This window comes from Dromiciops gliroides, chromosome 2, assembly GCF_019393635.1.
Source record: "Dromiciops gliroides isolate mDroGli1 chromosome 2, mDroGli1.pri, whole genome shotgun sequence".
In the NCBI taxonomy this organism is placed as follows: domain Eukaryota; kingdom Metazoa; phylum Chordata; class Mammalia; order Microbiotheria; family Microbiotheriidae; genus Dromiciops; species Dromiciops gliroides.
In genome coordinates this window covers 389,305,856-389,323,650 of record NC_057862.1, presented here as the reverse complement: position 1 = coordinate 389,323,650, position 17,795 = coordinate 389,305,856, and the positions used below count along the sequence as shown (strand labels likewise).

At 38.7% G+C, this 17,795-nt stretch overlaps 1 protein-coding gene across 4 annotated transcripts in view; it reads left to right on the top strand.

Annotated features, from left to right (window-relative positions):
- Positions 1 to 17,795, top strand: part of FUBP3 (far upstream element binding protein 3) — a 69,664-nt gene that overhangs the window by 38,554 nt on the left and 13,315 nt on the right. For all 4 annotated transcript variants that reach the window (XM_043987396.1, XM_043987395.1, XM_043987400.1 and 1 more), the window contains 8 exons: positions 345 to 416; positions 2,111 to 2,168; positions 3,957 to 4,119; positions 6,862 to 6,960; positions 9,416 to 9,520; positions 9,993 to 10,095; positions 10,684 to 10,784; positions 16,156 to 16,297. In XM_043987396.1, coding sequence (XP_043843331.1) covers positions 345 to 416; positions 2,111 to 2,168; positions 3,957 to 4,119; positions 6,862 to 6,960; positions 9,416 to 9,520; positions 9,993 to 10,095; positions 10,684 to 10,784; positions 16,156 to 16,297 — 843 coding nt within the window. The remainder of the gene's footprint in view (positions 1 to 344; positions 417 to 2,110; positions 2,169 to 3,956; positions 4,120 to 6,861; positions 6,961 to 9,415; positions 9,521 to 9,992; positions 10,096 to 10,683; positions 10,785 to 16,155; positions 16,298 to 17,795) is intronic.

Genomic DNA, 17,795 nt, shown 5'->3' with positions numbered 1-17,795 from the left:
AATACTCATTTTACCTCTTCTAAAACTAACCTAAATTTGATAAATTAAACACCAGTTACCTCATGGTACAGGACAATGCACTCTTTCACCTGATTGTAGGAAGACTAGAACCAAAACCAAACACCCTTAGAAATTATTATGGCTAAAGTAGCTTAAGTGAGTATCTCAAAAATATTATAATTTAGAAACAAAACTAACTTTCTTTTAAATTAATAGATTCATAGAATGTTAGAGTGGGAAAGGACCTGAGTAATTGAGTCCACTCCCACCTCTATTTTACTATGAGCCCCAATGGAAACTTAAAAAGTAGATGCTGATTCTGACTCTGTTCAACCTTGTTTCAGTTATAGGCCGGGGTGGTGAGCAGATTTCACGGATTCAAGCAGAATCTGGTTGCAAGATTCAGATTGCACCAGGTAAGAGCTTCTCTTTCTTAGGATCCTCTCTGTGCATGTTTTAAAGTAATGTCCATTTATCATCTTAGCTTGTTATTTAGAATTTATAGCTTCTTGATCAAAGCCTTTCCCTGAAACTCAAGGACATAGATTTCCTCCCAAACAGAAAACAAAGGCAATATTTATCATTGTCCTAGTTTTGCAAGTGGAATGGAAGAAGGGGATCTAGTCGGGGCAAATCTTATTTGGCTTACTTCTAGACTGGTAACACAAAATAGACCTGCAGTATTTTCATGTGCAACCATAACTCATCAGGACCTCCAGGATCTCTGTTAAAGTATATTGCCTGACTCTACAAGTCATAAGGCAATCATGTCGTCCTTTGGGTTAGTGGTGATTGCAAGGGTCACTCCCGAGTTACAGAATTGTGAAGATCATTAGTCTAGACTACCAGTTTTCATTTTCCTTTTGGTTAGTGTTCTGGTTTCAGCCATATTGGCCTATGTCATAAAGATTTCAGGAATACCTCCTAGCAGTGTTTTGTGGTGGATAGGTTCTTGGCAGTATGCCACACATTCCTTATTTGTACCTCTCTGTTGAGGTTTATCACATCCTGCCTTGTATGACAGTTATTTGTATGCTTGCTTATCCCCCATCTACACCTTAAGCTCCTTAAGAGCCATGCAGGCCTTTGTGCTACTTATCTTTTCATTTTATTCATTGACTAGTGTTGGGCTAGAGAACACAACAAATCCTAAAATATGTGTTTTTTCTTTATGATATAATTTGGGTTTAGATTTGTTTAATATAGTGGGTGAAGGACAATAGAGATAGACATTTGAATAGAGGAATGTTTGTCAGTGAAGCAAAATTTATTACATTTTAAGATAATTAGCTAAAACCTTAAATGTAAGTCATGTTCTTAGAGAATACTCTTCATTATTAAGACTTCATTTTAATTGTACTAAATATGCATTCAAAGTATATGTAAGCATATCAGTGTACTTAGTGACTTAATGAGACAAAATAAAGTGTCGAAAGGTTAAATATTTATTATACAGTGTCCCAGAGATAGTCCCTTGTATCAATGATCTCTCAGGTATTTATGCAGTTGATATTGATGACAACCGCTGTGCAACTCATTGGGCTTTTCATTAGGGGTCTCAAAGCTCTCTGCAAACAAATAGCCATTATCCTCATCATACATGGGGAAATTGAAGAATAAAATGATCACAGGATCACAAAACTAAATCTGAAAGGACCCTCAGAGGCCTTTGAAGCCCTGGGAAGTTAAGTGACTTTGCCAGAGTCATACAGGTAGTAGGCATCAAAAGCAGGCTGTATAACCCATTTCTCTCCAAAGACACAGTGGTCTTTCCACTTCGCCATGCTGATCAAGTAACATAACCACATATCACAGTGTGAGAGAGGGAGAGCTAAAAATAATAACTAGTGCTGACTCAGATCTGTACTGGGTCCTCTAGATTATCTTGGTTAAAAGACTAATGTGCTGCAAAAACAAAACAAAAAAGACTAATCTGCCAAATCAATATCCCAGCTATACATGAAAACTGAGAATCTTTTTACCAAGAGACTGGGCTTTTTGAGGCTGCCTTAGATAACCAAGCACAGAAACTGAATCTGTCCACAGTAGTAAAGATGCTTAGTTGCCAGGCGCCCACCAATACACCTTATCTTCTTGATTCTTCTTGTAGAGAGTTCTGGGATTCCAGAGAGGCCCTGTGTACTTACCGGAACCCCAGAAAGTATTGAGTAAGTTAATTTTGTTTACTTTTTCCTTTTACTTTTCTTCCCCCTTCCCTAAAGAGGGGAGAAATGGAAGGGTAGAACTGTTACTAAACACTGTTAATTGATGCTGTGTTACTAAACCAGAACCAGCAAGTGCTGATGTATATAAAATTTGGGGTTGCCATACTATGGGCATTTCTCTGCTACCACATACTTAGTGTCATGAAGCCCATGCTGAATTTCTCGTGGCTATCATGATACTTCCTTTAAGAAGTAGGTTTTCAGGGTATGCACGACACAGTTTCAACAATTTTCCATGCTAAAGAACTCTCCTATCGGGATGCTCAAATTGAGTCTCATCTTACTGGTGTTAGTATGGTACTTCTCCCTGAAAAGATTGTTTTGAAATTATCTAGGTGACACTGCATAGCATCATGGTATCCATTCTATATCCTAAGGACAATCCTGTTGCCTCTTTTTGATCCAAATGAATTTGGATCTCTGTGATTACCTATTTCATTGAGAGGACCATTTGAGTAATCTACTATTGGGGAGGGGTAACCAGGAGTAAGGGCCTGTAATAGCTTTAAGAAAAGAACTGTTTGCTATTCCTGTTACAAGTAACTGAGTTTCACAGACACCAGTTTTCAATCTCATGGAACTGAAGATCGTTGTGGAAAAGAGTTATGCTAATTTGGGGGAATTTCTCTCCTTCCCTTTTCTCTTTTTCCTCTCTGCTTTCTCTAAATCTCAGCTGTTTCTCATCTCAATCTTCTGTCTCTTTCTCTTCCTTCTGTTTCCTTTATATGTCTTTCTCTTCTCTCTCTCCCTTCCACCTCCACTTCCCCTCTTTATTTCTTCTTTCTATTTCTCATCTCAATCTTCTATATCTCTCTCCGTGTGTGTGTGTGTGTGTGTGTGTGTGTGTGTGTGTGTGTGTGTGTGTGTGTGTGAGTGAGAGAGAGAGAGAGAAAGAGAGAGAGACACTGAGAAAGAAACTGAATATCTCAGTCTGCAGTTATATTTGGTTTGTGGACAAAGGTAGGTTCCAGATTATGTCTCTCAGTAGACACAGTTGTTTCATTATTTCCTTTGCTCACAGATTCATAGAAAAGTTTAAATTTATTTTACAATGTTGCAAGCAGTGACCCAGAATAAGTGTCACTGGCGAGTATACATTATAGGGCAAACAATATGGTTTTCCTGGCGGCAAGGCATTTTTCTTTCAGCAATGGTTAGTCCAGGACTGAAGCAAAATATTAAAAAGAAACTATACTTGAGGAACACGTGAGGAGAGAGCCAACAAGCAGGTTCTCAGCACTAAAAGTTTAGATGAGACAATTGATCAACAGCAGCAACTATGAGAAGGAAATCTGAATTTTATAGTTTTTTTCCATGATTTTATTGCTGGACTCTTCTCCAGATTCTTCTTTCAAAGTAGTGAGCAACACATATTTATAACATGTAGGAAGATAGTTGAATTTTCTTAGCTAGGACTGTTAAGTAACTGTTAGGTGACTTTAAAAGAAGAGACATGGGGAGAGACAGACAGACACTGCTTCTTACTACAAAATAACAGGCTGGTGGTTCCTAACTTCAGCAAAGAAATCAAAGCAGTTAAATAAATTAAAGAGGAATTTTAAATTTGGGGATGAATTATACTAATAACCCTCACTCTTTTTTCTTCCTGTCTCTCTTTTTAATATTTCCTGCTTTGGCTCCCTTAGCTTACCTCTATTCAAATTCTTTCTTTCTCTTCTTACACAGTACTATTTTGTTTAATGGTACTTTTCTTTTGGTCTTCCCTCAAAGACAAGCCAAGCGATTATTGGGACAAATTGTTGATCGCTGTCGGAATGGACCCGGATTTCATAATGATGTAGATGGGAATAACACAATCCAGGAGATTCTTATCCCTGCATCTAAAGTGGGGCTAGTCATTGGCAAAGGAGGAGAAACAATAAAGCAATTACAGGTATGTGGCCTTAGAAGATCCAGAAACTTCGTTCCTTCTCAGGAAATGTTTCTCTAAAGCCATTCTCTGCCTTCTTGCTCTCGTAGGTTTTTTTTTTTCTTTAAAAAAAAAAAAAAAAGATTTGTTGATGTTCTTTTGTTTTATATCATTATAGTTTTTCTTAGTATTTTTCCTTTTTCCCCTTCCCAGGGAACCATCCCTTATAAAAAGTAGTTGTTGTTTTTGTTTTTTTTTTTTAAAGACAAAAAAAGAAAAGGAAAAATAAGCACAGCCAGTCAGCATTTTGGGGAAAGTCCAAAAACATGTACATTGTGCAACACCTATATCCTACCTCTGCAAAGGACTGAGTTGGAAGAGAGTATCTCTTCTTTTGAGGCATGCATGTTCTTTCTAATTTTGCAACATTCACTTTTGATATTTGTGTATATGTTTGTTCTTTCCTTTTATATTGTTGTAGTCCTTGTGTATATTGTTTTCTTGGCACCATTTACCTCATTGTGTATCAGTTCATGCCAAGCTTTCCATGCTTTGCTGTATTTATTGCATCCATCATATCAGTGATCTCTTTGGGTTATAATACATAAGCTGAATAATGGAGTCTCTGGGTCAAATGGACATTTTAGTCACTTTATTTGCCCTGTTCCAAATTGCTTTCTAAAATAGTTGTACCATTTCACAGCTCCACCAACAATGAACCAATGTACTTGTCTTCCCACAATCCCTCTAACGTTGACTATTCCCTTCTTTTGTCATCTTTGCCAGTTTTCAGAGTCTGAGGTGAAACCTCAAGAGTTGTTTTGATTTATATTTTTCTTAATGATTTGAAACATTGTTGCATGTGGTCAGTGGTTTGCAGTTTTTCTTTTGAGTAATGTTTGTTCATATACGTTGGCCATTTATCTATTGGTCTTCTAAATATTTGTTAAGTGTATCTTGGGTACCAAATCCTTATAAGAGAAATTTGATACAAAGATTTTCCCCCCATTCAACCACTTCCCTTCTTATTCTAGTTGCATTAATTTTGTCTGTACAGAAACTCTTCAGTTTCATGTAATCAAAGTTTGGTTAAGAATACATTTCTGGGGGCAGCTAGGTGGTGCAGTGGATAAAGCACCGGCCCTGGATTCAGGAGCACCTGAGTTCAAATCCGACCTCAGACACTTGACATTTACCAGCTGTGTGACCCTGGGCAAGTCACTTAACCCCCATTGCCCCGCCAAAAAAAAAAAAGAATACATTTCTGGGACAGCTAGGTAGCACAGTGGATAGAGTACTGGCCCTGGATTCAGGAGGACCTGAGTTCAAATCCGACCTCAGACACTTGACACTTACTAGCTGCGTGACCCCGGGCAAGTCACTTAACCCCGATTGCCTCACCAAAAAAAAAAGAAGAAGAAGAAGAAGAATACATTTCCTACCCATAGCTATGAGACATATATGATCTGTTTCTCTTCTAATTTTTTTATGGTTCTTTAATATTAAAGGCATGTATATTTTAGAATATATTGTACACTATTGTATAAGATGTTGTCTAAGCCTACTTTTCTGCCACACGGCTTTCCATTTTTTTCTCAGCAGCTTTCATTTATCAAATAGAGAGTTCTTTCCTAAGTATTTTATGTTTTGGGGATTTATTGAATACTTGGTGATTGAGTTCTATTGTTTTTGATTCTCCCTTGTTTAGTCTGTTCCATTGATCTTCCTTTCTTTTTTTTAAGCCAACACCAGGTGGTTTTGGTGACTGCTGCTTTATAATAATAGTTTGAGGTCTGGGAGTGCCATTCCCACTTCATCCCTATCTAGTAGGCTTTTTCTTTTTTCTTTTTTTTTAAAAACAGGGCAATGAGGGTTAAGTGACTTGCCCAGGGTCACATAGCTGGTAAGTGTCAAGTTCCTGAGGCCACATTTGAACTCAGATCCTCCTGAATCCAGGGCTGATGCTTTAGCCACTGCACCACCTAGCTGCCCCCTCTGGTAGGCTTTTTCAAGAATATCTAAATCACAGTAGCTGGAATTTCACTGGACTGCTAATAGATGTGTCTGCACATCTTGTGTTATGTTTCATAACACAAAAAACGTACCTTGTAGCTTCTACCAGAGAAAAATTGGAGTTCACGTGCACTGGGTGGTGTTTCATAGACATTTCTTATACAGCCATTTAAAGAATAAAACTTTATTAATATTATTTTAATATGTTGATGTTCACCGGATACCACAGATAGTGTTCATGTGTACCATCTAAATGCCCTGAGGAAAGGAAAGGAAAGAAATTGAAAATCTTTAGGTATAGTTTGGCTTATTCCACTATCTTGGATGTTATACTTGGAAAGCTGTCTAGAAATAGCAGCATTTCTGTATTCACACTGAATCGGAATTGATTACCAAAAGTCTAAATGTCACTTGAATGATAAAGTCAATGCTAATTTCACATGTTAATTATTCAGGAGAGACATAATTGTAGTGAAAAGAGCACTTGTTTTAGAATCAGAAGACCCAGGTTTAGTCTTCAGTTCTAACATTTACTGTGGGCAAGTCACTTTATCTCTCAGGGCCCTCAGTTTCCTCATCTGTAAAATAGAAACAGATACTGGCATGACCCACCATCCAGAAATATAGTAAGGAAAGTGTTTTTGTAAGCCTTATAATACTATGTAAATCTATGCCACTATTATTATTGACCCCAAAGTGACTTTGTGTGTATGCTATTAAAGATTATGTTTCTGTGCTATGTGTTCTTCATAGGAACGAACAGGTGTGAAAATGATAATGATCCAAGATGGTCCTTTGCCCACTGGAGCAGACAAACCCCTTCGTATTACAGGAGACCCATTCAAAGTACAGGTAAACTTCCCTGGAAAACCTTTTATGGAAGTTGTTATGTAATGGTGATGTACAACTTGATTAAATTGCTATTACTCTTGTATTTTATTATTTCTATTCACTCTGTTTTATAAATGTTAGGTACATATGTGAAAAGATTTGAAGTATTATGCAAATATGAGGTGGAATTGCTGCTTTTATAACACTAAACTGTCTCTGAAAATAGGTGTTCATATTATTAAGTTGATCTGTTGTGTCTTACTGGGTTTGAGAGTTTAGTTGTGGAAAAAAATTTAAGTGTTCTGGGTATCTATCATAAGACAAAAATAAGCCTGCTGACTCTGAAGGCACAGACTTTTGTTAATTTTTCCAACGTTTGAAATGGATTTGTTCTGTGTTCCCATGTCCAATCCACCGTGTAACCAGTGGCAGACATTTGCAAGGCACTTGACTAGGGCTATAGTTGAGAATTCTTTGGCTGTAAAGCAGCAAATCCAGTTAGTTTGTATAAGTTTGAGGATATGGGCTTGGCCTCAGCAACATAATACTTTACTGTTGAACAACCAGTGATAGATAATAAGGTGACATAATATCAGATAGTGGCAAAGCACAGGAGTTTAGTTACAAAATAATAAAACGGGTCTGGTCTGAAATTTAAGGAAGATTCTTAATTTGGTCTCTGAAGTGTTTCTCCCCTTCTTGAATATTTTGGCATTGGAATGAGGAAGGCTGACTGACCTTCACTGAAAACAAAACAGCTTTTGGAGGTAGCATTTAGTTGAAGGAACCAGAGCTCTTGCTCCTAAGAGGATAACCTTGTTACTTCTGCCCACCAGTGGCTTCAGGAAGCAATGAAGTTGTTTTATTTAGAACAGAGGTTCTAACTTTATCAATCTTGATATGTCAAGAAGGGGGCAGCTAGGTAGCACAGTGGATAAAGCACTGGCCCTGTATTCAGGAGGACCTGAGTTCTAACCTGGCCTTAGATTGACACTTACTAACTGTGTGACCCTAGGCAAGTCACTTAATCCTGTTTGCCTCAGTTTCCTCATCTGCAAAATGAGCTGGAGAAGGAAATGATAAAGCACTCCAGTATCTTTACTAAGAAAACACAAATGTGATCACGAAGAGCCAGGCACGATTAAAACAACTGAACAACAAACAATAATTCTCCTTGTTCAGTGGTACCCATGGGCCTTATGGGCACCTCCATGCTTATCCTGGCTTTGGGCCCTATAGCAGTCCTCTGAGAAATATAGAGAATTCATGTCATCAACTCTTCTCCATGTGTGAGCCTTTTATTGTAATTCTATGAAAAATAGCCCAAGATCAATAGATGAGAGGAGTTCATCTCATTTATATTGCATAAATTTGCCAAAAAAAAAGTAACTGCCTTAATGGAACCACAGTTTTTGGTTTGGACACTTGGCTGTCTCAGAGAGTGATCATTGTCATACCATACAGGTGTTGGTAAACAAACATAATTTTTAAGGTAAATTGTGCTTTTACATTGTTTCATCTGTTTGTAGTCTTTCATACAGCTAAATCTATGTAATAATCAGTTCTACTCTATTTTTAAATAGAATTTGTAGTATCTGAAATCAGTTACCTTTGGCTTTCCAAATACTAATTGAAAAGTATCAGGGTTTTTGTTTTGTTTTGGTTTTTTTGCGGGGCAATGAGAGTTAAGTGACTTGCCCAGGGTTCCATAGCTAGTGTCAAGTGTCTGAGGCCAGATTTGAACTCAGGTTCTCCTGAATCCAGGGTCAGTGCTTTATCCACTGCGCCACCTAGCTGCCCAGATTGTGTGTTTTTTTTAACTTATTATTTATCCTTATTAGCAGATTTTTTTTTTTCAAATTTCTAAAGTTTTGTTTCTGCCATACTCAACATCATTGCTGTTATACCTGGCCCCACAATAATGTTTTCCATTCCATAGGAGTCTTCCTGAAATAAGATGTTTCATAAAACCATTCAGAAACTGGAAGTAAAGTGTCAAAAACATTTCCTTGGAAGGAGTAGTCAAAAGTTAGGTCAAATGGGGGCAGCTAGGTGGCGCAGTGGATAAAGCACTGGCCCTGGATTCAGGAGGACCTGAGTTCAAATCCGGCCTCAGACACTTAACACTCACTAGCTGTGTAACCCTGGGCAAGTCACTTCACCCCAATTGCCTCTCTCACACACACACACCCAAAAAAAGTTAGGTCAAGTGGATTTTTTTAATCCCGCTAGATTGAAACATAGCTGTGGACAATAGAAGGAATGATTCATTCCCAGGTCTGTTGAGTATCTGCTTCTCTTTTCTCCTGCCCACCCCCCTCACACCCCCAAAAAAAGAACCAAATCTCTTCTCCTTACCCCAAGTTCCTTGCAAGCCATTTGAACAGTAATTGGGAAAGACTGTTAGACACTGAATAAATATTTATGCCATGTGTCTTGCTTTCTTAATGCATTTGTTATTTGTATGTTTATGCAGCAAGCAAGGGAAATGGTACTAGAGATTATCCGAGAAAAGGATCAAGCTGACTTCCGAGGCGTACGCAGTGATTTCAGCTCCCGAATGGGAGGGGGCAGTATAGAGGTACACTTGAATTAGAAATTGTAATTGTTTGTTATCATGGGAAAAAGGAATGAGGAGGGTCTCCTAGTGGGCATAGTAACAGTCAAATCCTTCCCAGTGGTTATTTTTCATCATTTTCGGTGAATGGTACTATTCACACCTCTTGTTTATGAATGTAAGTAGGTGGTATGTTTCTTTGCATTAACACCTTTCCCTGGTTTCTGAGATGTAGCAGGAAAGCTAGGCAGGCCCAACACTCGAATACTGCAGATTAAGTGTTCAGGTTCCAAAGATCCTGTTTTTATATGTGGAAACTTTGAAGACTATTTCATTAATGTGCTAGAATAGAATAGTCTTTGTGCTGTATTATAAAATAATAATGTAAAAATCAAGTCATCCCCAAGTATCTTTCATAGCTTCTGCATCTGCAGTTCATGCTCTTGTTTTTCTCCTAGCTTTATTGAGATTTTGTTTCTGTTCCTTCTCCTCTAAGGTATCTGTACCTAGGTTTGCCGTTGGTATAGTAATAGGAAGAAATGGGGAAATGATCAAAAAAATTCAAAATGATGCTGGTGTAAGGATTCAGTTTAAACCAGGTTAGTTATAATGTCATTCAGAAATCTAATCTTATTGTTTACCTCTGGTTGTCAGACATCGGCAAGACGAATGTGTCCTCCTTTCCCCATATGCATCCTTTGACTGATGGGCATGTTTTATTTTACTTTTTGTGGTGTGCAGTTTCAGTTAAATTATTCTATTTTATTTACATTCTATTTTTCTTTTCTGTATTTCATTTTTTTGAAAATTCTTTGACCAATTTAAAGTTGTCATCATGTAAAATATTGCTTAGGGATTTTTTTTCTTTGTGTAAGGACTTGTTTATACTTGAATACACCAAAAAAGTATTATAGAAAGGCCCAAGGCTTTGCCTATCTTACAAATCAGTCAAGTACAATCAAGTGTTCTAGGCACTGGGAATACAAAATACAAAGAATGGAAGCAATCCTTACTTGCAGTGAGCTTTTATTTTATTAGAAGGAATAACAAGTACATAAAAATATATACACTGGTGAGCTCACTGACTTCCATTTATGGTAGTTTTGTTATAAATGATTGCATATCAGGACAACTTTTGCCTCCCTTGGGGTTGGGACTTTTTAATTTAGGCTCTTCTTGTTTCACAGATGATGGGATTAGTCCTGAAAGAGTTGCACAGATCATGGGACTTCCAGAAAGGTGTCAACATGCAGCACATGTCATCAGTGACCTTATTCTTACAGCACAGGTGGGTTCTGGTCTTTGGTTCCCCCATTTTAGCCACACAAGTGGAAAATGATCAACATTTCTATCAGTGAACTATACTGCATTTTAGAGGCTCCACTTAAAAGTACTGCATCAGGGGCAGCTAGGTGGCACAGTGGATAAAAGCACCAGCCCTGGATTCAGGAGAACCTGAGTTCAAATTCGGCCTCAGACACTTGACACTTACTAGCTGTGTAACCCTGGGCAAGTCACTTAACCCTCATTGCCCTGCAAAACAACAACAACAACAAAAGTACTACATCATAGGAAGTGAATTTATTTGTAATTCAGGTCTTCACTTCTATTTTTATTTTAGCCCCCTCATTGCCTTTTTCATGCAAAAAAAAAACATTTTTTTCTCTTTATATAGTCAATTCTTGGTTTCATAGAATGGTTGAGAAAAACTGTACCATGTGTAGATTATTAATTTCTAAATTATTAAAACCTAACATGCTTAATACTAAAAAAATGCTAAATATTAAAACAACATAATCTTTGATTCAGAAAGCTCTTTAGGGCCTTTCCATTTCTCAAGAAGTGTCATTTTTGAACATAGTTTATCATTGAGGTGACGGGGAAAATCACTGTTTTATAAATCTCAAAGTACTCTACAAATGTGAATTGTTGTTGATACAGTTTGACAAATATTTATTAAGGGTCTAAGGCATGATGGTTGCTAAGAATACAGAGACAAAAACAAAGGGACTTACCTTATGCTGAGGTGGATGAATTAAATACAAGGTAATTTGAAGAGGGGGGGGATAGCATTAAAACTGGGGAAGACCAGATTAGGCTTCAGAGAGGACATGGTGCTGAGCATTAATGGGGAACATAAGGATTCTAAGAGGTAGGGGAACATTCTAGACATGGGGCAGCTTCTGCGAATGATGTCCGGTTAGACTAACTGTGTGGACCCTGTAACATCAACTAATCAGTCATTTTCTTTAGAGGGGCGGTAGTAGGATGTAATCACTTTTCACTTACCTTCTTCATGGTTCAGTTTCCTCAGCTGTAAAATGAGAGGGTTGGATTTAATAGCTTCAAAATACCTTCCAGTTGTACATCTATTGTCATACTAATGAAAGCACTAGACTCAAAGTTAGGAGGGTTGGGTCTATTCCTGGCTATGCCACTGACTTGCCTTGTGACCTCAGGCAAGTCACTTCCCCTCTCTCTAGGCCTCAGCGTCTAGTTTTTTAAAATGAAAGCATTGGACAAGATGACCGGAAGATCTCTTCGGCTCTTATAGACTAAGTTTCACGTAGGTAGCCTTGTTCAAGGCACTATAAAGGAAAAAAGAGAAGTATGAAACATGAAGGTTCAGTCATGGAAGTCCTCTTTAGTAATATCTACAGGGGCTTCATGTTGCCCCGAGATAAAATATAAACTGTATAGAGTTTAGAACTTCTAAAGCCCTAGTCAACCTGGCTTTAACCTTATCTTCCTTTCCCTTCTTTCTCCTCTTCTCCCCCCCCCCCCCCCCCCGTCAGTGAGGGTTAAGTGACTTGTCCAGGGTCACACAGCTAGTAAGTATCAAGTGTCTGAGGCTAGATTGCAACTCAGGTCCTCCTGAATCCAGGGCTGGTGCTCTATCCACTGTGCCACCTAGCTGCCCCTCAACCTTATCTTTCCAACCTGATTGGGCCTTACTCAATCTATCAAACTCTTCGATCTAGCCAAACTGACCTTCTCTCCAGTTCCTCACACTCCCCTCTTTGCACCTTTGCACTATGCATACTCCCCTAAGGAATACCCTTTTTTCTTACCTCAGCCTCATAAAGTCCTTTCTTCCTTTAGTATACAACTCAGGCACCACCTTCCGCATGAAACTCTTCCTTAATTCACTTTAAATATACGTGCTCTATATATTTACAACTTGGAATTTTTTCATTCTTTGTACTTGTACCCCAAGGGCCTGGCATGTAGTAGGAACTTAATAAACATTTGTCAATAATTGAAGTATTTACTAAAAGCACAAGTAAGATGAATGAAACAGTCCCTACTTGCAAAGAGCTTATGTTTTTAAGGAGAGAGACAATGAAGACATATAATTATATTCAGAGTAATTACAAAGATGATAAAAATAAATAAAAAGCTTAGATGGGGGTCACTAGCAGTTAAAGGAATAAGGAAAGAATGCATATAGAATATGGTGTTCAAACTGCATATTGAAGAGAGGGGTTTTATGAGGAAGAGAGAGGCCACTTTAGCTGGGTCACAGAGTATGGGATAGGGAGTAATGTATAGTGAGGTTGGGAATATAGGTATGGGCCGGTCTGTAAAGGGCTTTAAAAGCTAGGCTAAGCAGTCTATATTTGATTCTAGAGGCACTAGAAATCCACTGGATGTAATTTGAGTAGGAGTCAATCAACATATTGGGCTTTATCCTGAAAGGAAAATTATTGTATCAACAGTGTGGAAGATGGACTGAAGCAAAGAGACCAATTAGGAGGCCATTGCTACCTAGGCAAAAGATAATGAAGACCTGAATGGTGTGAGTAGAGAGGATTCAGATACAAAACATGTAGATGTAGAAATGGCAAGATTGGCTATATAGGATGAGAGAAAAAAGATAATGACAACATTGCAAACATGAGAGACTGGAAGAGTAATGGTACCTTCGTCAGAAATGAGGACATTTATCTTTTTTAATCATAAAAGTGTTTTCTTATTTTCCAGTTAAATGTAAAAAAAGTTTTCAACATTTGTTTTCATAAGATTTTTAGTTCCATATTTTTCTCCCACCCTCCCTTCCCTACCCAAGACATAAAGTGAGCTGATATAGGCTATAATATATATATGCAATCATATTAAACACATTTCTGCATTTGTTATTAGAAGAATCGGAACAAAAGGGGGAAAACCTCGAAAGGGGGGAGAAAAAAAAGTAGAAACAGTATGGTTCAATCTGCATTCAGAATCCACAGTTCTTTTTTTTTTTTGATGTGGAGAACATTTTCCATCACCGAGTCCTTTGGAATTGTCTTGGGTCATTGCACTGCTGGGAAGAGCCAAGTCTATCACAGCTGATCATCACACAATGTTGCTGTTACTGTGTGCAATGTTCTCCTGGCTCTGCTCACTTCACTTAGCATCAGTCCACTTAAGTAGAAATAAGGAAGTTTAAAAGTACAGTGAGTTTCATGGGGGAAAGATAACTCATAGGAGCCAAGAGAGAAAAGTAGGAGGCCTAAGATAGAGTCTTAGGTTATCTAGCAAAGGAAACTTAAGACGAGCAGTTAGGTAAGAAGGAATCCAAGAGAGGGGATTATAATGTTATAATGTCCCAGAGAGAAGGGAGTACAGAGCTGGAAAATGTAGTCAACAGTATCAGATATAGCAGATAGGCTGAGGATAAAGATTGAGAAAAGGTATTCAGATTTGTCAGTTAAGGCATAGTGTCATAACTTTGGAAAGGGCAATTTCAGATGAGTGAGGTTGGAAGTCAGATTACAAAAGATTGAAAAGTGAGACAGAGGAAAAGCAGTAATCAATGCAGCTTTTTCAAGGAACTTGAAGGGAAAAGTGGAGATGTGCAAGGATAGCTTGAGGGGGTGGTAGGGTCCAGTGAAGATTTTTGGGATGGGTATGTTAAACACGCTTGAGCGTGTTTGAAGGCAATAGGATAAAGATCAATAATCAGAGAGAAATTGAAAATTGGGGAGTGGAAGGAGGAAATAAGTTAAATTTGTAAGCTGCTAAAGAAGACAAGATGAAACAATCCATGTAAAGGAGAAGGATCACCTCATATCAGAAACTTGGGACAAAGGAGGAAGAGAGTGGGGAAATGAAGAGAAGAGAGCTTACATTTTGAATGGCCTCATTTTTCTCAGCAAAGTAAAGAGGTGAGGTCCTCAATTTAAGAGAGGGGGAGAAGGGGATGTTGGATCTTGAGGACATAAAAGGTTTGAAAACTCTTGTGGAGAGTGGGTTTAAGGAGTCTTGTCTAGTCATGTCTGAATCTTTGTGACCCCATTTGGGGTTTTTATGGCAAAGGTACTAGAGTGGTTTGCCATTTCCTTCTCCAGCTCATTTTGCAGATGGGGAAACTGAAGCAAACAAGGTTAAGTGACTTGCCCAGGGTCACACAGCTATAAGTGTCTGAGATCAGATTTGAACTCAGGAAAATGAATCTTCTTGACTCTAGGGCTGGCACTCTTATCTACTCAACCACCTAACCAATTAGGGAATCAGGTTTAATTAAACTTAATAAAAGGATTTCCTTCACGAAGCTCCTCTTTTTTGTGTTAGTCACTCTAGAAGTGGCTTTTTTTAAATTACTAAGATAAGCTTGCCTATTTACCATTCGTATGTTTTCCACAAAAGTGGAGTATGGAAGCAAAATCAACTTACCTGAGTTGAAGGGTTTCTAGATAAATGAACAATTTACTCTCACAAATAGAAGATGACTGTCAACAATGGACATTTCTTTACTGTTCTGAATTGATCAGTAAAGCAGTTTCCTCTTATGAAGGAGAGGAAAGAACTGCAGCCTGACCACATTTGTTTTTATTGTCACCATTTTGAAATGCTGCAGACCAAAGTGTTTGACATAGTAGACTGTGGAATGGGATTTATGCACTCTGAATGTTAAAAGAAATCTTCTTCTGTGGATGCCTGCCTTTGCGCACTGTCTGTGATCACTGAACAGTGTGAAACTGTTTTTCAGAGAAGTCTTCTCTTCAGCATCAGGCTGTGTGTAAAGGGAAAGGCTCTTGTCCCTTTCAGAACTTGCCTTCAGTGGTCACTGTTTAACACATCTTTGTGCTGGCCCTTGGGAGTGGCATTGCAGATAAAAAGGAAAAAAAATAATCCTTTGATTCTTTCTGCTTGTTAGATTGCAAGGTCTTCTGAATCATAGAGCATTGTCTGTATGCCAACCTAGTTGGGGGAGGGTTAGAAACCATAAACTGTCACTCAGGCTTCACTTTCAAATGCCGATTGCTCTTTAGCATCTAACGTCTGACTTCTGATAGTCACAGCATGTGTTAGCCACAGGAAAGAAACCTCAGGGTTGGATAAAACCAGGCTTTCTCAGTTCCAACAGATTGGGTCCAGCAATTAAAACACAGGAACAAGGAAGTTGAGCTTTTAACTTTTGAGTTTATCCAAATATTTCATTTGGATGTAGTTACAGTGGTTTTATAGCTTCATGCATTTATCTACTCAGTTCCTCCTCTGATAGTGATTTGAAGTAATTCCATTTTTATGGAACACTTACTAGTCCATAATATGGGTCAGTGCCCTACTGTTCCAAACCCAGATTGTGACATGGATTATTTAGCCTATCATTTCGCCTCACTTTTAGTAGTTGTGATGAGAGAGAAGTCACTAACGCTTTGCTTTCTTCCTAGGAACGAGATGGCTTCGGAAGCCTCTCTGTACCCAGAGGAAGAGGTCGTGGCCGAAGTGATTGGAGTGTCGGGGCTCCTGGGGGCCTACAGGAGGTCACCTACACAGTCCCAGCTGAGAAGTGTGGCCTCGTTATAGGCAAAGGTAAGAAACCCCTGCTGGATTGTCATTTCACACCCCTACCTCCAGAGCCTGAGTTCACTTCATTAATTCCATTTCTCAGCCTGAAGTTATTTAGTCCAGCTCCCTCTTTTTACTGATCAGTCAACCAGCAGCTATTAAGCACCCTACCATAACGCTAGACCCTGAGATACAGAAACAATAGGGAAGCGGTCCCTGTCACCAAGGAGCTCATATTTTTGTGAGGGGATTGACGCCCAGAGTTAGCAGCCAGGCCCAGCATCAAGTCTTGTGATTCCACAGTTTTCATGCATTCCCCTGCACCACTCAAGGTTCTGAGTGTATTGAAATGTTAAGAAAATGGTATTGAACTTAACCTCCAAATAATTTTAATCATCAGGTAGGATATTTTTCTCAGATGAAGACCTCTCCTGGGTGACGTCACAGTTTCTTAGAGAACTCGAGACCAGGAAGTCCTGAATTCAGTTTCTGCCTCTGACACTTATAACCTATGTGATCATGGGCTGCAAGTCGCTTAGCCTTTCAAATCCTCAGTTTCCTTATCTGTAAAATGGCAACAGTAATACCTAGAGCATCTTCCACACATGACTATTATGAAGATTAAAGGAGATCATTTTCGTGAAGTGCTTTCCATACTGTAAAATGTTATAGCAACCTCAGTTGACATTCTTGGATTCTTGGACCATAGACTGTTAGAGAGGGAAGAATCCAGACCCTTTTATAGGTAGGGAAACTGAGGCCCAGAAAAGGGCCTGATTAGAACCCTGGGTTCCTGACTCGTGCTTTTTGTCTTAAACCACCACACTCTTGACCTAACTGGATATGGTATTTTGGTGATGACACACATACAAAACTATCTTTTATTTTTTCCATCTTTTGGTGGGGGGGGGGGGGGGGCGTGAGGCAGTTGGGGTTAAGTGACTTGCCATGGGTCACACAGCTAGTAAGTGTCAAGTGTCTGAGGCCGGATTAGAGCTCAGGTCCTCCTGACTTCAGGGCCATTGCTCTATCCTCTGCGCTACCTAGCTGCCCCTTCAGCGCTTCTTAAAATGAGCAACAGATACACTGTGGATGGGCTTGCTTTGTAGCCCTAAAATCCACATGAATATTTGGTAATCTTCTTATCCTCATCCTTTAGTATGTGCTGTGGAAAATATAGAGCATACAGTTCTTTCTTGGTGATCTCAGACTTTTTAATGTCTATATAGATGAGTTGAATGGGGCAATAGGGATTTAAAACAAGTCCAAAGAATATTGTTCCTTGACATGAGCCAGGTGCTCCCAAGCTTCTTTGATCTTTTGGTGAACCTCCCTCAATGCTCCATTAGTAGCCAGAAATCAACATAGAGGGTGGTTGGGTTTTGTAAATATAAGGTTTATATGAATGTAATCCTAATCTTTACACTAACACTCTCCTCCTGATTTAATTGTTTTATCGTCTATCCTAAAATATTGTTGAAAGACAAAATTCATTCTCTTCAATGTCAGAGGACCAAACTTT